Raw genomic sequence first — 26,964 nt, 5'->3', positions numbered from 1 at the left:
TCTCTCTCTCATAGAACAGCATTAAGAGGATTGTACATGAAACTGGGAATCTCTGTTTTTGCACAGGTGCTTCCCAGGTTCACAGGATTTAGAGCTGGAAGGAAACTTAGATTGGCTAGTCCATCCCACCATTTTACAGAAGAGTAAACTGAGGCACAAAGCAAGGACACACCTTGCTCAAGGTCATACAACTGGTTGGTGGTAGAGGCAGAGAAAAGAACCTAGGCCCCTTTATTCCCAGCCTGATCTTCTTTCTACTGAACCACATTCTAGAGCTGGAGTCAGAGTCTAAGGATTTATCCCCTTCCTTGGAATACCTTACTTCTCCTCCCCCACCTACTGAAATCCTCTCTACCCTCCATAACCCATTTCCACGTCCACCTCCTTCAAGAGCCAGTGTCTGAGGATTCTAAGCCTCTTCTCTCCCTTCACTAGCTGGCTCACAGTCAATAGCACACAGCTTAGCAAAGACTGTGTTCTAGTTGGTTCCAGCATGCCCTTCAGCTAGCCTGTAAGCTGTTTAAAGGGAGGGAGCCATGGCATAGACTTTTTTGGCACCCCCCAGAATGCCTAGCACAGTGCTCTAGGAGGCCCTCAGTAATTATCTGTTACTTGACTGACTGACTGATTTCTTCACTCAAGTGAGAACTCAACTATTTTGTTGGTTCCTCAGGGTAAGGATTATTTCCAGAGCAATTAACCAGTAATTCTGGTGCCCAGGACAAATTATAGCAGAAAAAAAAAGGTGAGGGGGATGGAAGTAAGCAGCATGAAAGGCACTCTTAAATTAACTTTTTTTTTTTAAAGACAAATTCAGTTGGGGAAAGCTGTGAAAAGCCTTTGGAACTCAAATTCTTCTCTTAGGGTGAGAGACCCCAGGATGTGGTTGTTGGATGAAGAGGAGGGAGCAGGGGTGGCGGGCCAAGAAGGGGCTTTCCTGGGGTGCTACTGCTTCGGGGGACAGAGAAGGAGGGGGAGGAATTCTAATTGGTCTAGCTAATTAGGTGCTAAATTGAGTTGTTTCTATATGCCATCTTATATATAGGTATATATACATATATATGAATGCAGAATATAGAAACATATAGAATTCTATGTTTCTATATAGAGGAGCATAAGTGTTATCAATGCCCTCTAAGTTTCAAGACACTAGAATGAAGTCCTGACTGCCCTGCCCTAGCTACCCTCTGATCTTTTCTTTTCCTTATGTATCTTAGTACATAGTATTTGGTACTTAGTATATGGTACTTAGTACAATTTTTTTTTGCACTTAATACGTGCTTATTAAGCCCCCAGTATTATTGGGGAATTTGATGGTGATATAATCCATTTATCTCATGTCACCTCCCTCCCCCCACCAAATTCCCCCCTACATTTGGCTACTATTTTCCTCTACCTAAAAATCAGTATCTTTTCCTTCTTTATTTCAAGTATCAGTGTTGTTCCAATTGATTGGTCAATCCCCAGGACTTGTGAAGATGTCCTTCAGATAGAGATTTGAAGGAAAGTTTCCGGAACATGCATTACCTTGCTGTTTCTCAGGATCCAATGATGAATCCATGAATCAGATGTCAACTCAGTGATTCTCTCCTGTCCTTGCCCTTTACAATTTTCTGGATGCAGATCAATTTTGCTACCCAAGGCAAACTTTGCAAAACTGTGCCTATGGCAATTGGCATAAAATAAGCTCTCAAAGCAACTTCCAAAGACAAATTTAGCTAGGGAGAGTGCTGGTAAAGATTCTAGGATACAAGGCTGCACAGGGAGAGAGACCCTAGTCATAGCTTTATGGGAGAGGGCTGGAGCTGAGCACTGAGTTAGATTAAGGAAGAACAAGCATGCCATCTGGCAGCTTCCTATTTTAACTAATTGTTCTGGCTAACTAGGTACTGAGTTCATTTTGATTTTTTTTTTTACAAGGATGGAATGTAAAAGCTATGACATCCTTTAAATTTTGGTGGCCTGGGCCAATGCTCCGCTTGCCTGTCCTAGTTATGGCTCTGCTTGGATGTACCTTCTGTGGTGAGGTGGTCAATGAAGAGGGAAGAGGCAGAAGTGGTGAATTCTCCATCAAAGGGGGTGAAGGAGATCTCAGGGGATGAGGCATAATGTTCTTCTTCCTGGAAATCCTCACACGTCCTGCCCTCTGCCTGAAAAAGAGAGCCAGCCTCTGAGGATTCTCCTTTGCATAGTGGTCTTAAGTTCTGCTTAAGACTGTAGGATTTTAGAGCTAGAAGGGACCTTAGTGACCATAGGATCAGAGATCATAGAAAAGGACCCCAGAGATCTTGTTCAACACCCTCACCTCATTTTTACCAATTAAGAAGCTGATGGGGCATCTAGGTAGCACAGTGGAGTGCCAGGCCTGAAGTGAGGAAGACTCATCTTCATGAGTTCAAATCTGGCTTCTAGTTGTGTGACCCTGGACAAGTCATTTAACCCTGTTTGTCTCAGTTTCCTGATCTGTAAAATAAGCTGGAGAAGACAATAGCAAAACATTGCAGTATCTCTGCCAAGAAAACCCCAAATAGGGTCACGAAGAATTGGACATGACTGAAATGACTGAACAACAACAAAGAAGCTGATGCTTAGAAGGGAAAATGACTTGCCCAAGATCACCTAGGTAGTAAGCGACCGAGGCTGGGATTGGAACCTAGGTCTGAACACCCAAACAATATGTTGTCTGATATTAGAACACGAACCCGTGTGTCATTTTCCTTTTGTTTGGCCTGAGCTGCCAGAAGACCCAGGGCCAGATAGAGTACTCCAGGCTCAACACTTGTGCTTGAAAGCCTCTACTCCTTCTCCCTTCCTCAGACAGACTCTCTGTGGTTTTATTCTCTAGCGTCTCATTTGGCACAGTTTAATCTGCCTCGAGTCCTTTTAGAAAGAGGTAAGGGTCAAAGTCTTAAGGAAGAAGGACAAGTTAGAAAGTTCCTTGGCCTGATGCCCTTTATATAGCACTTCAAACCTTACAACAGCCCTAAGAGGTAGATGACACAGGCATGATTACTCCCATTTTATAGGTGAGGAAACTGAGGCTCACAAAGCTAGTGAGTGGCAGAATCAAAATTAGAACCCAGGTCTCCACAGGATCATAGAGATAGGGCATCTGGTCTGCGCCCTCCCCCCCCCCCCCCCATTTTACAGATGAGTACACCAAGTTTCAAAAAGGTTAAATTATTTGTCCTTGGAATCACACAGCTAGTAATAAATCAACAAGCCTTTATTAAGTGCCCACTATGTGCTAGATACTGAGGACACAAATCTAGACAATGAAATCATCCCTGCTCTCAAGAAGCTTAATAAGTGTTGAGTAAGAATTTGAATCCAGGTCTTCCTGATTCCAGGTCCAGAAAGCCACCTGCTATGCCACAGTGTCACTCAGTATATTTTGGTAGAAGAGAAGGGCTGAGGTAGAGCAAGGTGAGGTCAAGGGCTGGATTTGGAGTCAGGAAGACCCGAGTTCCAATTTTGCCCTAGATTCTTATTTCCTGTGTGAACCTAGGTGAGTCATTTAATCACTGCCTCAGTTTCCTCATCTGTAAGATAAAGGAGTTAGACTTGATAGACTCCAAGGTCCCTTCCAGCTCTAAATTGATGATCCCATGATAGCAAAGGAAGAGGACACTCTTGATTTGAGATCAGGACATTTGCTTTTAATCCCATCATACAAAAGAAATGTGGGTGGTTTTGCCCAACCCATGCCCAATACCTGAGTGACTATTTATCCCGGGATATGGTTGACTGGAGTCTGGGACCCAAATGTATAAAGGAATCTTTTTCCCCCTCTAAATCTGAGTGGCTCATATGAGGATTGAACCCATGACTTTTGATTCCTGACCTAGATTCCTGACCATGGTTGCCCTCTAACCAGCTGATACCCAGTCTAGCAGAAGACCAAGTCAGTTTGACACCAAGTCTAGCTGTGTCATAGTCTCTGGCCAGCCCTGCCAAATATGATTCAGAGGTACTGCTCTCCCTCCTTCCAAGCTCTGGGTAAATTTCCAACATTAGACTACATCATGGAACATTACTGATGATGTTTTGTTGTTCCATGGAACAACGGAATCATAGACATTTCAGTCTCCCAGACTCTGTAGACCTAATCTGATTGGCTCCAAGACAGCCTATGAGGCAAGTCACAGGTGGAGATGCTAACTTTATAGCAGCCAACAGAATCAACCACATGGCTGAAGCATCTGCCAACAGACCTCTGCCTTCCCTACATTCCAACCCAGATGGTCAGAAGCAAATAATTTCTCTCTCTCTCACCTCTCGGGCACAGCCGTATGCCAACCACTCCTCCCGATAGCGGTCAAAGCCACTGGAACACCTGCAGGGAAGAAGATGCCGCAGAAAGATTGTTGCTTATCTGATCATAGAGTGAATGAGTTCCTCATTCATTTCACCTGAGGCAGACATAGGCCAACCACAGTGAATCATATCTTTAGCAGACTGAAGCTAGGGTGGGGTGACCTTCCCAAGGGAAGCTGGGGCATCTTTCCATGCTAGGCTGCTGGCCGTGTGCCCTATAAAAAAGGCCAAAAAAGTTATCATATCCTTTGCCCCTCTCCTCCCATCTAGAGATGATTCAGGCCCTATCCCTAATATACCATGAATTATTTAGCCTCTCTCCAAATTAGGAGCACCCACAACTGCTTTGTTTCTAGTTCTTTGTTGCCACAAAAATGCTACTATAGACAGAGTTGGGGTTTGTTTTTTTTTTTTTTTTGCTTTTTGTTTTAAGAGGCAGGACCCATTGGAAAGTATAGTAATATAAAAAACTATTTCCTTATTTTTCTATTCATTCATTCACTTACTAATCCATTCATTTATTTTTTCATTTGTTTAAGTATTTACCTATTAGCAGGAAATTTATTCATGTTATTAAAAGACCAAAAGCTTCCGCCTCATTGAAAGATAAAAGTGGAGCAGTGAGAGAGCTCATCAGGCTTTGAAGTCATCGCCAGACCCAGATTCTGGGGCCTGAAGTTTAACTGATGCTCATTGCCACAAGCGCATCTGAATCATAACCTGCAGGGCCTGATTGGCTCCAAGACAGCCAATCCTGGATCCTGAGACAGGAAGGGTTCCTTGGAAGGCAGGGTGACATAATAGACAGGGCAATGGACTTCGCATCAGGAATACTTGGCTTCAAATCTCACCACAGATACTTACTCTGTATGACCCTGGGCAAGTCACTTGATCTCTCTGTTCCTCAATTCCCTCATCTGTAAAATGAGGGGCTTGGACTGAATGGCCTCTAGGATCCCTCCTAGCCATAAAACTCTGAGCCCATGAGCTGACTAAGAATCCTTCACAGAGGATCTGACCTGGATGCTTTACCCTTGTTGGCCAATTTAGGGGAAAAGCAAATTGACTGCCTAATCTAAGCTGGCTGGAAGAACGACTTAAGAGATGTCCTAGTCTAAGTATGTTAGAGTACAAGTGATGATAATAATAATAATAATATATTCCGGACTGATGAGAAGACGAGTCAGAAAGACCTGAGTTTCAATCCTGCCACAGATTCTTCCTGGCTTTGTGATACTGGGCAAATCACTCAACCTCTTTTGGCCTCCATTTCTTCATCCGTAAAATCGGGTTAATAATAGCACCTACAGGGGCAGATAGGTGACGCAGCAAGTAGAGCTCTGGCCCTGGAGTCAGGAGGACTTGAGTTCAAATCCGGTCTCAGACACTTGAAACACTTACTAGCTGTGTGACCTTGGGCAAGTTACTTAGCCCCAATTGCCCTGCCTTCCCCCCTCCAAAAAAATAATAGCGCCTACCTCCCAGGATTGCTTTGAGGGTCAAGTGACATAATTCATGTAAAGTGTTTTGTGAACATTAAAGTCCTATAGAAGTGCTAACTAGAAGGCACTTTTCCCACTGGCAATGGATGGTACCCTCTGAGTTCTTTTTCTGGGTGTGGGAGTGGGTTATACCAAATCATCCACATTCTTTTTCTCAGGCAAACTGGTGACCAGTGGCCCAATAGCATAGGCTATAGCCATGGAGGAGTGGTAGGGGATGGTGGGAAGGGAGTAAAACTTCCTTTATCCCAAGTGATCTGATGTGTGGGCTTGGCCCTATTAGTAATGGGATACTGAGGTGGGTTGGGGGTCTGTTGCCCAGAGCAGCTTCAGCCTAGTGTCATTGAAGAGCCAGGTTAGATAAGATGGCCAAGAAGTGTTGAGCATCCACACTGAGGAATCTGGGTCCCCTAGGAAGCGTTAAATTCAGGTGAGGTTTAAAAGCAAGAAAATAGGGACATGGGACTCTATGCCCAGGATTACATTTTGTCCCTTTCAAATACAGCTCAGGGCTATAACCCAAGGTGAACAGTCTCCCCCTGCTCTGGCTCACTGAAGCACTCAGTAGGTTAAGTAGAAAATATGAGATTGCTTCTGCGGGGATATCTGTTTACAATTTCCATCAAGAGTAGCTATTCATGGGTAAGTAATTCCAGACCCGTAACTAGGCATTTTTGTACTTAGGGTAAGCATGACAAGCCATGCCCAGGACAAACAGCATGAAGTGTATATGCAGTTACACAAGGTGGGGGAGGGGTCGGGAAGGCAGCCGGTAGGAGGGGAGATTTTAACCCAGGCAGATATCTGATAGCTATCTATTTTAACTAATTATTCTTGTGAACTTGGCTTTAAACTCAACCTTTCCCCACTACTAAAGTACTAAATGTGCTGTCAGGACCCTCCAAATTCAGCACCCTGGGACAAAGTTCCAGTTGACCTGCCCTAGTTACAGTTCTGGGAAATTCAAGTTCACAAGTGTGTCTCATGATCTCAAATCTGAAGGAACAACCAGAAAACGAAATCATTGAAAGCTTATAAAAACATCCACACACTACTTTTCTTTGGAGGCAGAATCCCAAGAAGGCTGCAGGAACTTGGTGAGTTCTTCATACCTTCCCCACACTAAGAACAATCCTGCCAAAAAGAGGGAATGTGCCATCACTCATTAGTGATTCAGGGGGATTAGTTTATACTTCTCCCAATTCTTTGCCATTAATGACCAGAAATAAGAGTCCTGCTGGGAAGGATAAAAAAGCTGGAAGTCAGAGGTCCCCACAGAGGTCATTCCTTAGTCCAGCTGTGTTGGAAGGCACCAAAGTTTCCTGTGGGGAAGACAGAAAGGTGAAGAGGAAGATGGGGGAAAATGAACAAAAAAAAAATTCTCAAAATCACGATATTAAAATTTCTGTTCTCTAGTCTTTGATACCATGGAAATCCACAAAGTCTATGTTTGGGTCTAACAACATCTGTACAGGGAAAAATAACATGAAAAACCAGAGAGCTAAGAAGTGATTATCAGTAAGAAAGCTCCCTCCCCTCCCTGCCATACAGAGCTCCAGGATGTTCTTTCTCAAATGCGCTGATCTGACTTTGCTTCTGATGATGGCTCAACATCAATGGGGCAATGTGCTCTGAAATGCTTTTCAGGAGTACCAAGTCATTCCTACAATCTTTTTTTTTTCTTCTGTTTTTTTGAAGGGGGGAAGGCAGGGCAATTGGGGTTAAGTGACTTGCCCAAGGTCACATAGCTAGTGTGTCAAATATCTGAGGCCACATTTGAACTGAGGTCCTCCTGACTCCAGGGCCAGTGCTCTACTCACTGCACCACCTAGCTGCCCCACTACAATCTCTTCAGGTCAGAACCACTTTTATCACAGTTAGAAGGACCTTTAAAGTAATGTTGTCCAATGCCCTCATTTGACAGAAGAAATGAAGTCACTTAACCCAAGGTCATACAGCCAGCTTGTGATGGAACTGAGGCTGCAACCCAAGGCCCCTGTCTAGAGCTGTACTTGGGAATTTTTGCACCTGGGTATAACAACAATAATGTTGCTAGCAGCTGCTGTGGAGGTGGAAGACCAATAAGACCAACAACACCAGTGCACAGGAGGGCTGCTAGCACAGATTCTTTGATCTGCTTTTGTAAGGAAAGCAATTTTAAGGGGTTAACAATCTCAGTTTAATTAAACATACATATATCATTCACTTACTTCAGGGGAAAAAGTCAGCACCCTGAACTTCAGAGCAAATACAAACAGAAACTACAAACAAATCAACAGATAGACTTTGTCTAATCAAGACATCACATACATAGTTACCAAAAAAAGAAGCACCAACATCTGGGTTTTCAAAGCTGGGAGGCTCTTAACAACAGCTACCCAGAGTCCTGTCTGGTCAAATCACATGACACTCTTGCAGTGAGTGAGAGCCCCAAAACAAAAAGCCAACCTCAGATCTTATATACCCTTCTCAGGGTCAGAGGGTGTCACAACCATGTGACTCAAAACCGTATGATGCTTCTTCAGGCAGCACAACCAGGGGACTCAAACTTAGGTGAACTAGGTTTTCTTGTTACTTAAGCAGGTCAAAGACTCTTGATTCAATCAAAGAAACAAAAGACCTAACAAAAAGCCTACTTTGCTTGCCATTACATTTGAAAGGCAAGACTCATCAAAAGTACTTGATTACCTCAGCATTCCAAAAGAAAAAAACAGGAAAAAAAAAGTCCCACCTTAATTACCATAACACTGGGGCAAGTGGTACCCTCAGTTGAAGGAGCATGGTGGAAAGAAAGTTCACCCCAGCACACTATCTTGTGGTTTGCTACTCGGATTCTTTTAGGTGCTAAGCTCTATTGTTTCTATGGTGCCAAAGGACTGCAGTCAGTCAAAACTCTCTAAATTTGAAACCATGGGACAAAGCCCTAGTCATCTCTCCTAGTTATGACTCTGCTCCTGACTCCTTGTTCAGTGTTCTCTCTACTGAGCTGTGTTGGTCCCTCTTATGACTAATGGCACACATTTTTGAGATGGTTGGTTGGTCTTGGCCATTGTCAGTGTTCAAAGAGCAGGGATCTTTCCTCTGTGTATGGCTATCTGGGCTTTGGCAAGGATCAAACTCGCCAATTTGGCCTTACTGCCATTATATCCCACTGACCCAAAACAGAAGAAGTACATCTTACTGAAGGGATGAAAGGAAGACACCTCACACTGACTGAACTAGCTGAAATCAGGCTCCACCACTGTCTGTCCCCACAGCATAGTAGAAAGAGCCACAGATGTGGAGTTAGCGGACGTGGGTTCAAATTTCACTTCCGTCACTTGGGAAAGACCCTTAACACCCCTAGTTTCCTTATCTGTAAAATGTGGGGATTGAGTCAGATGACTTTTAAGTTCTTTTTTCACTTTAAAACCATGAGCCCCTGGTTCCCAGAACAAAAAGGGGGAGAGCTTTCAGCAGAGGGTAGATGGGGATGAGAGGGAGAAAAAGAGAAAACATTAGAGTGAGTCCATGAGATATTCTAAGCACTTGGGTGAGTTCTTTTAAATGAGTCCAAGTTTTACATAACAAATCCTTTTATTAAGAGGATTTGTTCTGGGAAGTTTGGATTCAGTCAAAGGGCCGTACTTGAGGACCTAGAGGGTCACATATCTGTTCTAAGAAATAGATGTTAGGAGAGATCATGCTGAGCATCTCACCCATGCCACCAGCTTTATCTGTCCCTTGGTTTTCTGTTCTTTTCTTGAGAGGCAATTGAGGTTAAGTGACTTGCCCAGGGTCACACAGCTAGTACATATCTGAGACTGGATTTGAACTCTGGTCCTCCTGACTTCAGGCCTAGTGATCTATCCATAGCACCACCTACCCACCCTTCCCTTGGTTTTCAGGAAAGGATTTCCCACATCCTTGTAAAAGTTATAGACTTGAAAGTAATCACAAGAGGAGAGATGGAAACCCAAGACGGATCAGAGGAGGTGTGGTATCAACGTATTTTCCTACTTAATAGTAAAGTTATAGCCTTGCGTTTCTTCTGAGAAATTCTTCTGAGTGAATTATACTGTAATTATAATAATTGTAATAAATGTAATAAAATTATTGCACAGTATTCTAGCTGAAAATGTAGGCCTCACATAAGCCCCTCCCCCAACAGCATCCTGGCCAGTTCCTCTCAAAGTTGAGACTGACTCAAACCTCATTAAACTGTCATGTTCTCTGGCTGCGTTTTTCTTCCTCCCTCCTCTCCTTCCCCCTTCCCCTCCCCCCTCCCCTCTCAACCTTCACAAGTCCTAGCTTGGGACCAGGCCTACATGTTAAACAGAAGTGTATGATCTGTGTACATAGGAGTTTTACTTTTATAACATTGTATCCTGTGTTCTGTCACTATGACTCCCATCTGAGATGCTCTGGTCCAACATCTATTTGACTTCAAGCACCAGTCAACAGATGCTTTACAAAATGTTATCCTTGCCTTTGAGGAGTGAAAAGAATTGTATTCTTTGTCCCAATCATTCCATTACAGGAGTGTACCAGAGAAATATTCATCAAAAAGGGCGTGGAGGGTAGGGAGGGCAGGGAAAGAGAGCACAAAGGGATTTGTTCAAATACGTTTAAGGCACCGTTATTTGTAATTGAAAAAACAAAACAAAACACTCCAAACTAGAAACAATTGTCCAACAGTGGGGAAATGTCTGAACATATTGCCATATGTCAACAGAATGGAATGCTATATCATAATTAGGAAAAACAAACATGAAGAATGTAAAAAAATATGGAAAACTCATATGAAATAATGTGAGATAAAGGAAACGGGGCCAGAAGATTGACTAGTTACATAAAAGGAATGTACAAAAAGCAAACACTGAGGTAAATGCTGGTGTGATGGCTGTTCTCCCTACATCATATTTCATCTCCTGCCTCAGTACAAGGGGGTGGCTCCCAGATCTGGAACGCACTCCCTTCCCACCTTCTCACCTTCCCCTCAGAGAGTCCTTCACCTCTTTTTTGGAAGGTCATTCTAGGGGAGGAAACTGGGCCCTCCTATCTCACCCAGACTGGAAGTGTAGCATCCACGGGCTAATCCCAAGAGTGAACGGCATCAAAGTGTTAAACTATTTCATTTTTCTGGCCTGGGCCGGTTTGTCCTTCCTTGGTCAGCTTAGTGGCCCTCTGCTCCAAGGACCTTGCCATAATGACACTGGACTTAGTTTGGACACTCAATTGGCTTTAGCCCCACTGCAGCTCAGAACTCCTGAGCTCAAGAGATCCCCCAAGCTCAGGTTCCCCAGAAGCAGAGACTTCAGGTGTTCTAACTTCTTTCAAAGCATAACTCGCATTTCACCTCCTTCATAATGTCTTTCCCAATCCCCCCAGTTATCAATACATTCTCTTGAAATTTTCTTGTTGGGTCGTTTTCCAGTTGTGTCTGACTCTTTGTGACCACATTTGGGGTTTTCTTGACAAAGATACTGGACTGGTTTGCCATTTTCTTCTCCAGTTCACTTTACAGATAAGGAAATTGAGACAGAAGGAAGGGTTAAGTGACTTGCCCAGAGTCACACAGCTAGTAGGTGTCTAAGGCCAGATTTGAAGTCAGGTCTCTCTGACTCCAGGCCCAGCTCTCTACCCACTGCACCACCTCGCTGCCAAAAGAGTTATAGATACAAGTTCAATTCGATTTCTCATTTTTAAAGACTTAAGTGCCTAATTTTGTTTGTCCTTCATTTTTGAAGAGGAACAATGGTATCACAAATGATGTCTTGACTTGCACATGAATTGGATTTAAGTGAGGCAGAGCCGCACAAAGTCAACAGCCCCACTCTCTTCCAGAGTCATGGAAGTCTAGTGGCAGGACAAAAGTCAAAATGACTAGTGATGGCCTGGGATGCAGCGGATGACCTTGGCGTCTTCCATGCCTGACCAAGTTCTAAGTATTCTTTGGAACAAATTGTTCTCATCCACCCATTCCGATGGTGAAAGTCTTCACACGCTTGGGATAGGCATTTCCTGACCTCACTGACAGATTTGAGCCCCTTAGTCGCTACCAGGTTTAGGCCATCTGCTGAAGTGGTTTGCTGGGGCGTGGCCACTATATGCGCTACAGCTTCCTGGAGCCACAGAGGAGAATTGGTGAATGATGTGGACACCAAAGGTGGATGAGCAGCCCTGAAAAGGGCTCAGCAAGTGCTCACCCAGAGGTGCTAGTCCTCCTGAACACCCCATATACACCAAGTGCCTAGTAGATTTACTTGGTACTTGGGTGGATTTATGATCTCATCTGTGTGGGTGCTCCCTGTGGTTGCAGATAATAACTCATCCATGTTTTTTCCACATGTGTTACTAATCATTTATTGTTTTTTGAAGTTCCCGTAATCCTGTCCCCAACTCAGATGACCCCAACCCATTTTGCAGGCAGGCAAACTGATGTCAAATGAGGAAGAGTAAGTGTACCTATTGGGAAAGGCATTCATGCATCCTAACTTGGAAACTTTCCCCCTTTTTACCCCTGGACTAAGGACAGTGTCAGTCCTGTGCAAAGACAGCTGATTACATAGCAGTCAGTTTCTATTTATGCATCAAGATTTTGGAAAGGAGGAAAGGAAATAGTGACTTAAGATATGACAGCTTCATGGGAAGCGTGACACTGTAATTTTCAAGAGTGCCTAAAGGTTTTTTCTTTCTTTATTAAGTTTCTATTGCTTTCCTGGCTTGCAAGAGTTAGTTATACAAAAAGGATGCTTTTCTTCTGTTCAGGGAAGCAGGGCTTGGATTCCCAAGCTGCTCCATGAGGAACTGGGTTCTAAATGGGAAAATGACGTTGATTTCAAGACTTGTCAGTACCAAATTTGAATGTAACCCAGAAATTTCTGTGCTTCCAAAAACAAACCAAACAAAGCCTGTCTGCACTTTTTCACTAACTTTTCGAGGGCCAGCAAAATCACTTAATTGAAGTAGAAAAAGAAATAAAAACAAACATTAGAAGTATTCTCAGTAATGTACCTCCCTCCTTTCTTTGCTGAGGTAAGGGCCTATGGAGGTAGAACATAGTATATACTGTTAGACTTGAGTGATGGGTTAGTTAGTTTTGCTAACTTGTCTTTTCTTCCCTCTTTTTTATTCTTTGTCATAAGGGGTAGCTCTCTTGTTCAATCATTTCAAGTCATATCTGACTTTTCATGACCCCAGTTGGGGTTTTCTTGGCAAAGATATTGGAGTGGCTTGCCATTTCCTTCTCCAGCTCATTTTATAGAAGAGGAAACTGAGGCAAACAGGGTTAAGTGACTTGCCCAGGGTCACACAGCTAGTAAATGTCTGAGGCCAGATTTGAACTGATGAGTCTGATTCTCTATGCCATCCAGCTGGGGCAGAGGAAAGGGATATATTGAGAAATAAAGGTGAGGTCCAAAACAAGAGATATCAATAAAAAAGAAAAAAAGAAACATTCTCAGCAACCATTACTCAAATTGTGCATTCCTATTTTTCTCTTCCCCAGTCTAGTCTGGAAAAAAGATTTATTCTAAGTTCCTCTCTGTAAACTGTCTCCCTAATTTTCCCATCATGCTTTCTACTCCCCTGGTGCCCTAAGGATGGTATATCTGCAGAAAGTCTGTTCCATGGCATTGGTGAATCATGGCACTATAGGGACCTCTCTCAGAGGCCGATGGGAGCCCAAGTTCAGATCCTGCTCCAGGTTTCTGAATAATCTGACCCTTTTCCTAGGTGGAGAAGAAACGGCAGTGGCTGGGGTTCTTAGACATTCTATCCAGTAGCTTGTCATCCTAGTCCTGTATCAGTTCTGCAGAAAGTTTTCCTCTTGTGAAGTCTCCAGTCTAATCTTCAGATTTTGGAAGTCTGACAGATTTGAATCAGGGTGGGACATACTCCCTCATGCCCAGCTGGGCACGTCCCCATGATGCCAAACAACAGGACAAGAGGAACAGGCATGGGGCGGGCACACCATTTTCCTCTCCCCTTACCCCTCCTGCCTGCACAAGGAAGACATCAGGGTCAACCTGTCCACGCTACCTCTGGAGGACGTGACACCAGCTGCAGTTGAAGGTCAAGTCTGAAGAGACGCAGACTTCACAACTCTGATGTTGCAGACAGGCTGAAAAAGAGAAAGCAGAGGAATCAGTCCCCTTGCTGTCAAGATTGCCTGGAGTGGGTCATGAGAGTTTCCAAGGAAGGCACACAGTCCAGTAGTTACACACAGTTACTGAGTACTTGGCTATTGATGAAAACATGGTGCCATGAAGCTGACCCATTGCTTTCAAAACTGTCTCATAGGTCTGTTCTTTCTTCTAAACGACCTTCTGTACTCGTGTTTAATGTTTTATACCAAATTCTGTGTGTATCTGTTTAACTCTCCTTTGTCTGATTCAGATAACAGTGAGGTTCATGAGATGCTCCTTCCTCCGTGTTTGCAGATACCCTAATTGTGTGAAGTAAATTCCTCTCCCCTTTCCCCCTATTTCTTTCCTACTATACTCCCATTTCTCCCTTTCTTTTCTTTCCTCTCTTAAAATCAACAAAACCAAGAACAAAACCAGTTCCAGTGTTCATAGGCAGCTTTACTCCCTTGGTGATTACTGAAGGGACCGTTGTCTCCTCTCCCCCCTTTTATATGCTAAGAATTTCATCATTATTTAATCCTTTCTGTTGTTCAAATGTAATTATCTTTCCAGATTTCTCTTTTCAATTAAAAGTACATTTGCCCATTCCTGTAGGATAATACTCAGTTTCGCAGGGTGAACTCTATCTCTATGGCTATTTTCAGTATTGTTTTCTCTGATTTGGAAGCTCTGGACTTTGACCATGAGTCTGATTGTGATTTTAATTTGGGGTTTCTTTTAGGAAGTTATCACTGGATTATTTTTATTTTCACTTTGCCACCTGATTGTAATAGATTTGGGTAGTTTTAAAAATGATTTCTTGAACTACATTATTTATATTTTTTGTTTAATCATGATTTTCTGAGAGGCTGATGATTAATCATTATTAATTAATTTTAAATTAATTTTATTATTAACAATTATTTATTAATAATTAAAATTTTTTCTTAACCTATTTTCCAGGACAGTTGTTTTTGATCATAGATATCTTTCATTTTCTTCTATTTTTTCAACTTTTGACTTTGTTTTAATATTTTTATCATCTCATGGGATAATTGAATTCTGAATGTTCCATTTTATTTTTTTCAGGGAGTCTAGCACTTGGGTAAGTCTTTCTACCATTAATTTAATTTTTAAATTTCTTTCTTCATTTTTTTCTAGCCATTCCTGTAGTTTTTCAATTACACCCCCCTCCCTTTTTTTTTTCTTTGAGATTCTGCCTATACTTTTTGTGGAATCACTCTTCATATATGTTTACCACTTGAACTTCTCTTAACCCATAATATTCATTGTTTTCTTTTTTTTCTTCCTTTCTGTTTACCCTTGCCTTCCCTGGTAGGGCCCTTCTCCCATTACTCAAAAGCTTTAGGTCTGCTCACCAGGGCTTATGTGGATTTGCCTGGTGTAACCTCTCTCCCAGTCTTCACTGACTTCTGGTCACCATTTTGTGCCTTTCTAAAATGAATGAGGAAGCTTTAAGGTTTTTTTTTTTTAAATTATACTCTAGGGGCAGCTAGGTGGTGCAGTGAGTAGAGCACTGGCCCTGGAGTCAGGAGGACCTGAGTTCAAATATGGCCTCAGACACTTGACACACTTACTAGCTGTGTGACCTTGGACAAGTCACTTAACCCTAGTTGCCCTGCCTTCCCCCCTCCAAAAACAAAATAAAATCATATTCTACTTAGTATCTTTTTTGGACATTTGTTGGGATACGGCACTTAAAAAGTTTGAGACATAATTTCTGGGTAGTCATTTGGTTAATTATGTCAGCATTTTAATAAAAAAGAGGTCAGTGATACCCTCGAATGACAGAGTCCCTCATGGTGGTGGGCTCACCGTTTATATGCCCTTGGAAAAAGCAGGTGTTCTTAAGGGTGTCAATCAAATCTGATTGGTTAAGAATTAATGAGAGAATGAATATTATAATGAGAGGTGGGCTCTATTACAATGAGTCTTGAGGGTCCAGACTTGCATCACCCAAGTCTTGGTCAAAGAGACTTGTCTATTTCTATATCATCTGTCTGACAAAAGGGAGAATCCACATTTTCCCAGACCTGTCTGAGTAAACACGATGAGCAGAAGCTCACCCATTAGCCTAAACTAAGATTTTCTTTTACTGTCTTTGATTAGATCTCAACTATCCTATCTGAGTAAGTCTTTGAGAAAGATTTCCCACACTGGTTGATTTCCAGATGAGGAAGTAGAAAAGAGAAAAAACTTTGGTCCTGACTCAATAATTAGGTATTAATACAAGAGAGAAATAATCTTTTCTCTCAGGGGAGATTTCGGCTTTTTTCACTTTGCCATCTTAACTGAGAGTGTGACATGAATTGAATTGTTCACAGGGTCCATGAGGTGTGTTACAGGACCAAGGTCAAAAGCCCTTGGGCCTTGATCATCTGCTGGCTCCTGTGGACTGAGTGAGGGTGGGTAAGGTGATACGTGGGAAGAGGTAAAACAGAATAGAAAGAGTCTTCTGGGCCTTGGTCATCTAGCTGACTCCTGTAGGATGGAATAGCCCAGGACTTGCCAGACTTTTATCAAACCCACCGCTGGTTCCTCATAGACTAGGTGAAGGGTAGGGAGCAGAAGAGAATATTGGGCCTTGGTTAGTTAACACTGATGCTTGCTGCTCTTAGCAAGGTGGAAGGTAAGGAGCAGAAAAGGGTATTGGTCAATCCTGCTACTGTCGCCTCTACACTGGATGGGGGTGGAAGGGTGGGTGAGGGAATGGAAGAAGGTAAAGCCATGTTGGACATACCTCACAACTCTATGGCCAAAACATATATAAGATAATAATAATAGCTGACCTTTACATCATATTTTAAGTTGGCGAAATGCTTCGCATGTTATCTCATTTGGTAATGGAGAAGATCACTGGATTTGGAGTGAGAGGACCTAGGTTCACATTCTCGATTTCTGCTACTTACTTACTTTAACCCTGGGCCAGCTGGGTCACCTCTATGGGCCTTGGTTGCTCATCAGCAAAATTGGGTGGGTTGGATTTGCTGACTTCTAAAATCCCTTTCAGCTCTAAATATATACTCCTATAATAATAAAATCATCACACGGTTTTAATAAAATCAACTAATCTTTATTTCTGCCATGGGTTTCAAGTACCTTGTTTGCTGTTAAAGTCTCACTTAATTCACTGGGGAAGGGATGATTTAAATGTACAGAGTGTCCCAGAAATATAGTCTCAGGAGAGTTTGATTTATTCCTTAGTACTTATGTGTGGAAATTAGCCCTGCACATCTATGTCCTTGCTACCAATTGCTGCTTTTTTTTCTTTGAAAAAATAGGCCTTGTCACCCAAAAAAAAAAAAAAAAGGCTGAGAGATAGGTTTTGTAGGATGGTGGCTGGCTCCCTCTTTTTTCTTTCTATCCATGAACTCCAAAACCACATTTCCCCAAAGTAAAGGAATTCTATGGATTGATTCCCTTCCTGCACCCCCCACTCCTGGGTGCTCAGGTCTAAGTTTCTTGATCTTTCCTTGGATTCCGTGTTGGCACCCAGATAATTTCTTTTCCTCCCTTTTCTTTTGTTTTGACCATTTCTTAATATATCCCTGGTTCTGAAATGCTTTTGGAGATTCTTTTGGACAGAAGCCTGGGTAAATCAGCACTTTTAGCTGATTTGGAGGCACTGCACCTGTTGGTGCTTTTGTCCTCCTACTTTTCAAGACAGAAGGATTGTCACAGGCAGGAGGGCACATGTGCTCTGAGTCTGGTGGGCGTCAGCGTATGCTTTCTGAAGGGTTTGAGACAGGGACCAAAATGAAGCTAGAATTATTCTCTCCTCCTTCTCCTCCTCCCTGTCCTCCTCTTCTTCCTCCCCTTCTTCCTCCCCCTCCTTCCCTTCCTCCTCCGCTTCCTCTCCTTCTTCTTTTTCCTTCTCCTCATTCCCTCCTCTTCCTTCTCCTTTTCTTTCTCCTTCCCTTTTTCCTCCTTTTCTTCCTTCTCTTCCTTTTCCTCCTCCTCTTCCTCTTCCTTCTCCTCCATTTCTCCCTCCTCCTTCCCTCCTCTTCTTCCTCCTTCTCCTTTTCCTCCTCCTTCCCTTTTTCCTCCTTTTCCTCCTCCTCTTTATTTTCCTTCTCCTCCATTTCCCCCCTCCTCCTTTCTTCCTCTTCTTCCTTCTCCTCCTTCTCTTTCTCCTACTTTAATCCCACCCTTCCAGCAGAGCCTAGTACCTGGAACAAATGGTGTGAAAAGCACCCTCAAATGCAATTTAAAGGATAAATGCAGTTGGTGTGTTGAGATGACAGAGCTCCTGGGTCTTGGGGAGACAGTGACACTATGGGGAGCAGAGAGGAACTTCCTATGTGGGACACATCCAGGGGAGAATGCACTCAGCAGCTGGCATGTTAATGTTAATAATGTTAATTAACTGTTCCTGCTAGCTATATGCTAAGCTCAGTTGTTTCTAAGCTACTGGGGAAGTCTAAGAGCTATTAGTGTTCTTTAAGTTTTGGCACTCTGGGGCAAAGTCCTGGTCGCCCTAGCTTAGTGATACTTCTCTTCCCAGGTTTTGTTCCCTTCTTGGAGAAGGTAAGAGAAGTGACAAAATGAGGGCAAAGACTAGAAAAGGAGGCATATAAGACAGAGAAGGGAAAAAATGAGGCAGGTTAGGAGTAAAAGGGATTAGGAGAAACCATTGTGGGTGTTCTGCCAATGGTTCCCACTCACTCCATACTCTGATGAAATTAAAAGCCATATCCGAATGCGAATGCTGCTTTCCCTTCCTTGCTCCCACCTTCAGTCCTGACTTTGCCGTGAACATTCATCAGTGATCCAACAGCTTAGTCGTGTTTGAGATGGGGTCAGGCTACCGCAGATTGTAACTGTTTGCGGCAGCACCATTTAACAGAAGTTCAAAGAAAACTGGGAAAGGAAGGGGGAAAGGAGAGAAGTCTATTTGGCCTAGAGTTTGTCTACGCTTTGAGACTGATTCTCAGTTTTCCCTTTTCCCTCATAAACTCCCGCACCATACCTCCCCAAAGTAAAGGGATGCTATGGCTCCATTGTCTTCCCAGATTCCCATCCTGGGGAATTCAGCACCAGGTTTCTCAAAAGCAGCATCTTTCGGTAGATTTCCATATCCCATGCCAATGGGAGTGTCCTATGGTAGGGAACTCTGGGATGGCACAGCCCCTGGCAAAAGTCGTACTCACTTGGCAGGGGTGTAAACTCTACAGCTGATGTGCTGGTGACCTTGCTGGTGTCCAGCTCAACCCGGTGATACTCATAAATCGTCCTTCGGCGAGATTCTGAAACAAACACAGGATCGATCAGCGTGGGATCAATCTATAGAGAGGAGAACTTTCTAACAGTGTGCAAAATCTCTTAATTCTGGGGCCGCCCCTCTTTCTAGTCACATCTGACCATGTGACTTCTGGCACTTTATTCCTCTTCTCTGGGTCTCAGTTGCTGTATTTATAAAATGAAGAGATTCCATAAACTAATTTTTAAGGTCTCTTCAAACTCTTCCTATGCTTCTATGGTTAACGATATCCCACACCCAAAGGCAATTGGGGTATGTGTCTAGGGGTCTGATAGGTAGCCTACATAATTTGCATCTTTTTTTTCATTCATTCAACAAACATTATTTATGAAATGCCTACTGTATATAAGAAGCTATTTCCAGCCTAGGAGCTGGGAGAGATACAAAGGTTTGATAACACGTTTCCTGTTCTTATGGAGCTCACAGTCTTGCACAGAGGTTTGTTGTTTTTTTTATCTTATTTTTAATTTATGGAATGAAACAAGCATTTCCACAACATAGTACAATAAAAAAGGTGATTGTACATGAAACTGCAGATCTGCTATGCACAACCTGCTATTCCTTTCAAATATACAACAAAATTACCATGAAAATTTCTTTTTTTCTTCTCTCCCCATCCCCCACCCCAGAGATTGACTACCATTAGATACAAATAGGCATATATATGTAAAATTATTCTACACATACTTCTATTCACCAGCTCTTCCTCTAGATGCAGATAGCCTCTTTCTTCATATATCCTTTATAGTTAATTTGGGTATTTATAATAGACAAAATAACTCATTCACTCAAAGTTGTTCTTAAAACAATATCGCTATTATTGTAAACAATATTCTCTTGGTTCTGCTCAATTTGCTCTTCATTGTTTCATGCAAGTTTTTCCGTGTTTTTCTAAAATTATTGAGCTCATCATTTCTTATAGTACAGTAGTGTTCCATCACAATCATAAACTACAACTCATTCAGCCATTCCCCAGGTGATGGACACAGCTCTGCAATTTCCAGTTCTTTGCCGCCACAAAGAGAGCTGCTATAGATGTTTTGGAACATATAGGTTCTTTTCCTCTTTCCCTAATCATCTTTGGAAATAGACCAGGTAGCGGTATTGCTGGGTCAAAGGATATAGGTAATTTAATAATTCTTTGGACATAATTCCAGATTGCTCTTCAAAATGGTTGCATCATTTTGCAGTTCCACCAACAATGAATTAGTGTGCCAACTTTTCCAAATTCTCTCCAACATTGGCCACTTTCCCCTTCTATCATTTTAGCCATGTGTAAATTTTAGTAGGTGTAAAACGATATCTCAGCCTTAACCTTTTTTGTGTGTCCTGGATCCCTTTGGCAGTCTGGGGAAGCCTTCAACCCAGTGTTACTGACCTTCCTGTTGTTCTATGAATGAGACTCTCTATCCCTTGATTCCAGAAATTTTCTCTGGCTATCTCCCATACCTGGAATGCTTTCCCTCCTCATCTCTGCCTACTTGTTTCCTTAGTCTCAACTAAAATCTTATCTTCAACAGGAAGCCTTTTCCAACCCCTCTTAATTCTAATGCCCCCCTCTTTTAATTAGTTCATAATTATCCTGTATATAACTTCTTTGTACATATTTATTTGTCATTTCCCTCTTTAGATTGCAAGTTCCTTGAGGGCAAGGACTGTCTTTTGCCTCTTTTTCAATCCCCAATGTTTAGCACAGTGTCGGGAACATAATAGGTGCTTAATAAATGTTTATTGACTGAATTAAATGGATAGACTCCTTCTCATGGGAATGTTTTAAAATTCATAAAATACATAAGATCACAAAAGAAAGCAATTATACCGAAATACAGTTATTGCAGCATTTTTTTTTCCTAAAGTTCATGGACCCCAGGTTAAGAACCCTTGATCTAGAGCACTGGCCCTGGAGTCAGGAGGACCTGGGTTCAAATCTGACCTTAGACTTGACACACGTACTAGCTGTGTGACCTTGGGCAAGTCACTTAACCTCAATTGCCCTGCCCAAAAAAAAACCCAAAAAAACAAAAACAAACCCCTTGATCTAGTAGAAGGGTAAGACCCACACAGAAAAATATAATAAAGGGTGTCCCAAAAGTCTCATTGCAGTTTTACAACACTAAGGTTTTTGGGACACCTGGTATATGATACAGACATTAAAGAGCTACCTGCTTATGCAGAGTTAATATTCTAGTGATATAGCATGGAGTTAACTAGGACCATGTTTGTTATTTCTAGACTTTCCCACCAGAAATGTATATACAAATGTATATATAGACATTGAGGCAGCTAGGTGGTGCAGTGGATAGAGTGCCAGGCCTAAAGTCAGGAGGACTCATCTTGGTGAGTTCAAATATGACAAATCAGACACTTACTTGCTGTGTAACCCTGGGCAAGTCACTTATCCCTGTTTGCCTCGGTTTCCCCATCAGTAAAATGAGCTGGGGAAGGAAATGGCAAACCATTCTAGTATTTTTGCCAAAAAAAAATCCCTAAATGGGGTCACAAAGAGTCAGACACAACTGAAATGACTGAACAACAACAAAAAATATATATAATATACATACACACATTTATGTATACATTCATACACACACATACACATACACACACATAACTCATCCATACATATCATCAGTAAGATATTATTTTCACATTTCCACAGCTCTAAAACTGTGGCAGTTATCCCTGCCAGCTTTGGGGACACTCCTACCTTGTATACACCCCCCTCTGCCTTATTGAATTCTGCTAAAGATCAATTGCAGGAAATTACATTCAGAGGAACTTGAGATTAGTCAAGGACTGTCTAGAAATGGAAATCTTTCCATATGTAAGGGCGGAAAAAGTACTCGTCTGTCTGGGGCCACCAGGAGTCAAAGGGATGGATGAGAACACGCTGTAAGGATTTGGTGATTTTTTTGATAGGTAGGCTGGGCAGTTGTACCAGTCATGATTGCTCTTCAGGCTACTACACATATGATGAAACTAAGGCCGTGATACAATACCTTGACCAGGCTGGCCTCCAACTTACTCTGCCTTCCTGGAGCTCCAGGACTAAGTAGTGAAGTCCTAAGCTCAGGTCTCATCCCAAACTCTACCACGGAATCCCAGAATTGAAAGGGACTTCAGAGGACATCTAGTCTAACTCCTACTTAACTAATCCCCTCTAAGATTTCCCCAACAAGCCATTATCTTGTCATCACCCGCCTCCACAGAGGGGGAATCTACCACATTCCAAGGCAGTCCATTCCATTCTGGGAAAGCTCTAATTGCTAGAAAGTTTTACACTCGAGGTAGCACAGTGGATAGAGCACTGGGCTGGGAATCAGGAAGATGCTGAGATGGATCAGTTCACAGCTCCACCAACAATCAGGCTTCTTATACTTTACTCATGTCCAAGTACTTTTCAATACAGCTATTCTGGCTACTTAGAATCCTACCTCTCCCAACTCCCACATATCCTGTGCCTAGAATGCTCTCACTTCTCACTTCCTCCTTCTGGCTTTCTTTCAAGACTCAGCTCAAATCCTGCCTTCTACAGGAGACAGTTCAAATTTGGCTTCAGACACTTACTAGCTGTGTGACCCCGGGCAAGTCACTTAATCCTGTTTGCCTCAGTTTCCTCATCTGTAAAATGAGCTGGAGAAGGAAATGGCAAACCCCTCCAATATTTTTCCAAGAAAACCCCAAATGGGGCCACAAAGAGTCAGATATGACTGAAAATGACTGAACACCAACAAATATATGTGTGTATGTCACACACAAGTATATGTGTACACACATACATATGTATTATATATACATATATGTATAAGATGTAATAATAATAATAGTATCATATACTGTTTTAAGGTTTACAAGTGCTTTATAAATATCATCTCATTTGATCCTCATAATACCCCTGGAGGTACGTGCTATTATTATCCCCATTTTACAGATGGAGAAACTGAGATAGATTAAGTAACTCACCAAGACTCACACAAATTAGTAAGTTTCTAAGGCCAGACTTAACTCAGGTTTTCCTGATTCTAGGAGCAGGGCTCTATCCACTGTGCCACCTAGCTGCTTAATAAAGGTCAAAACCGCACTAAGGCTTTTGGGACACCCCTTTAGCATCATCTCACATGCTCTGTATAAATGTAGATAGAAGTTAATCTCAGAGAGAAGGAACTAGCATGTTTGGTTTGTTTTTTGTTTTTGGAGGCCAGGGGGAATGGAGAGCAAAGAAAGATCTTCTGTAGAAAACAGGATTTGAGCTAAGTCTTCTGGAGAGCAATTTGCAACTATGCCCAAAGGGCTATAAAACTGTGTATACCCTTTGACCCAGCAATACCACTTCTAGGTTTGTTTCCCAAAGAGATCATACAAATAGGAAAAGGTCCCACATGTACAAAAATACTTGTAGCAGCTCTTTTCGTGGTAGCCAAGAATTGGAAATTGAGGGGATGCCCAACAATTGGGGAATGGTTGAACAAGTTGTGGTACGTGAATGTAATGGAATGCTATTGTACTGTAAGAAATGGTGGACTTCAGAAAAAACTTGGAAAGACTTATATGAACTGATGCTGAGTGAAGTGAGCAGAACCAGGAGAACATTGTACACAGTGACAGCCACATTGTGCGATGACTGATTTTGATAGACTTAGCTCTTCTTAGCAATGCAAGGACCTAAAACAACTCCAAAAGGCTCATGATGGAAAATGCAATCCACATCCAGAAAAAGAAATATGGAGTCTGAATGCAGATCGAAGCAGACTATTCGCTCCCTTTTTTTGTTTTGTTTTGTTTCTTTTTCATGATTCCTTCCATTGGTTCTAATTCTTCTTAACAACATGACTAATGTGAAAATAAGTTTAATATGAATTTATATGTAGAGCCTATAGCAGATTGCACATCGTCTTGGAGAGTGGGGAGGAGAGGGAGAAGATTTGGAACTCAAAATCTTATGGAAGTGAATGCTGAAAACTAAAAATTAATTATTAAATTAGATTAATTATTAAAAATTAACAATTTTTTAAAAAGTATAAGAAGCCTGGAAAGCAGGAAGTGGCCAGGTTATAAAGGACTTAAAAAAATAAAGGATTTTCTATTCAATCAGCGTCACTGGAGTTGACTGAGTAGCAGCATTCTGTGCTGCTTTAGGAAAATCACTTTGGCAGCTGAGTGGAAGGTAGATTGGAGTTGGAGGGACACTTGAGGCAAGGAGGAGAGTAATGAGGAGGTAATAGTCCCAGTATGAGGTGATGCATGAGGGAGTCTGTACCAAGATGGCCAGAGAATTGGTGAAAGACTGGATTCAGAATTAGGGGACTTAAGTTTAAATTCCAGATCTGATACTTGATACCTGTGTGACCTCGAACAAGTCATCCACCTCTTTTTGCTTCAGTTTCTACATCTCTAAAATGGAAGGTTGAACTCAAGGATCTCTTGAGGTCCTTTTGCTTTCTAAATCCAAGTCAATGTTAATCCTGACACAGCAGGAATGTGGTTTAAATGCAGGTCTCCTGACTACAAAGCCAGTGTTCTCTCCACGGCATCACTCAGTGTCTAAGTGAAGAGAGGCTTGCTGATAGTGTCACCTCAGAGCCCACCCTATCTGGACATGCAGCTCACTCACATGCCAACCTCTGTGGTTTCTTTTTTCAGTGATGAACTTGACCTTCCCCATTCCTGCTCCATACTGAAATGTGTACCTTCAATCTGTACTGACTGAATGTTGTTACAACAAAATCTCAATGTAATTTTAAAAAAAATAGCAAGCTAATAGGCCAATTGCCTGCTTACTGTAGCAGTACTTAATACAACAAAATGCCAAAGAATGAAATTAGGGCAATCCCACAGAATATGTGTTGATGGGACTATTATGATTCAATTGACCTACATCTAATATGAGCACAAGGGAAAGCTTTTATAATGCTAGAAACCCATTACAAAACCGACCTATTCTATAAGGGCTAGTCATGTCACATCAGCTTTTGTTTCCCCATTAAGGGACATGAATTTCGCCATGTCACACCTAATCCCTGTTATTATAAATTTAATTCAAATGAGAATTTATCAGGTCCCATAGTCAGTCAACAAGCATTTATTAAGCACCTATATGCTAAGCTAAGGGGCTTATGGGGTGTTCAGGGTGACTAGCACCTGGTGTGAGGGTTTGCTGAGCTCTTTTCAGGGCTGCTCATCCACCTTTGGCATCCACTTAATTTACCTAATTCTCAGTCGTGGCACCAAGAAGCTGTAGCAGCCACTATCTTGGCTGACAGGCCAGGTTGAAGGTAAGTGACAGGTCTCAAACTTCTTGGCGAGTTAGGGGAATGTCTAGCCCAAGCATATGAAGACTTTCTGCATGGGAATGAGTAGATGAGAACAATTTGTTCCAGTAGCCTTGAAGGTAGCTGAAGCAGTCACTCTGGAGTGCTTAAAGCTTGGTTGGGCATCAAAGATGCCAGGGTCATCCACTGCATCCTGGGCCATTGCCAGTCATCTTGACTTTTGTCCTGCCACTGGACTTTGATGACTCAGGAACAAAGAGTGAGGCTGACGACTTTATGCAATTCAAATCCAATTCATACACAAATCAAGACGTCACCCATGATGTCATTGGTTCTTTTCCAAAATGAAGGACAACGTGCTAAGTGGTAGTCCATTCATATCTTAGGTTATTGTTTCTCTTATATTTCAAACTATGCCATTGATTCATCATTCAACCCTGGGCAAGGTCACTTCCCCTCTCTGGGCCTCTATTTTCTTACCTGTAAAATGGTGGAGTTGGACTCTCTAAGGGCCCCATCAGCCCTGGCACTCCCTGGATCTAATACACCTTTGTCTACTATCAGCGTACTAAGTCAATAAGAATTTATTAAACACTTAATATGTGCCAGGCACTGTGCTAAGGGCTGGAGATACAAAGAAAGGCAAAAACCAGTCCCTGCCCTCAAGAAGCTTACAATCTAATGAAGGATACAACATGCAGTTATGTATGAGCAAGATATATACATAGGATAATGGGATGTTTTCAAAGGGGATTGGGAAAGGCGTCTTGCAGAAGATGGGATTTTAGCTGAGACTCGAAGGAAGTCAAGAGAAAGAAGTAAAGAGAGACAGAAATCCAAACATGGGACACAATTAGTGAAAATGCATGGAATGTCTTGTGTAGGGAACAAACAACCAGGATTAAAGTCACTGGATTGCAGATAATGTGGGAGTAAGGTGTAAGATGACTGGAAAGATAGGCAGGGGCAGGTTATAAAGGACTTTGAACACCAAACAGATTCTATAGATTTGATTATATTTGATCCTTGAGGTGACAGAGAGCCACTGGAATTTATTGAGTGTGTGTGTGTGTGTGTGTGAGAGAGAGAGAGAGAGAGAGAGAGAGAGAGAGATCTACTCTTCAGGAAGATTAATTTGATGGTTGAGCGGAGGATGGACTGGAATAGGAAGAGATTTGAGGAAGGGAAAGGAATTAAGAGGCTATTTTAATAGCCTAAGCACAAAGTGATACAGGCTTGCATCAGGATGATGGCAATATCAGAAGAGAGAAATGGAAATATTCAACAGATGTTGCAAAGGTGAAATTGACAGGCCTTGGAAACAGATTGAAAATACAGGATGAGAAACAGTGGAGAATCAAGGATGGCATGAAGATTGTGAGCCTGGGGGACTGGGAGGGTGGTGGTGCCTTCCATCGTGATAGAGAAATTTGGAAGGGAGAGGATTTGTGAAGAAAGCTAACGAGTTCAGTTTGGGACATATGCAG

The 26,964-nt window shown here is 42.2% G+C and overlaps 1 protein-coding gene across 1 annotated transcript in view; it reads right to left on the bottom strand.

Annotated features, from left to right (window-relative positions):
- Nucleotides 1-26,964, bottom strand: part of PLXDC1 (plexin domain containing 1) — a 110,977-nt gene that overhangs the window by 8,132 nt on the left and 75,881 nt on the right. Inside the window, exons 8-11 of the mRNA XM_036755623.1 lie at nt 19,099-19,194; nt 13,842-13,923; nt 4,276-4,336; nt 2,015-2,150 (exon numbers count right to left, since the gene is read on the bottom strand). Of these exons, the coding sequence (XP_036611518.1) occupies nt 2,015-2,150; nt 4,276-4,336; nt 13,842-13,923; nt 19,099-19,194 (375 nt within the window). The remainder of the gene's footprint in view (nt 1-2,014; nt 2,151-4,275; nt 4,337-13,841; nt 13,924-19,098; nt 19,195-26,964) is intronic.

Source organism: Trichosurus vulpecula, chromosome 4 (genome assembly GCF_011100635.1).
Source record: "Trichosurus vulpecula isolate mTriVul1 chromosome 4, mTriVul1.pri, whole genome shotgun sequence".
Classification (NCBI taxonomy): Eukaryota; Metazoa; Chordata; class Mammalia; order Diprotodontia; family Phalangeridae; genus Trichosurus; species Trichosurus vulpecula.
The sequence above is the reverse complement of the archived record's forward strand: the minus strand, read 5'-3'. Positions and strand labels throughout refer to the sequence as shown.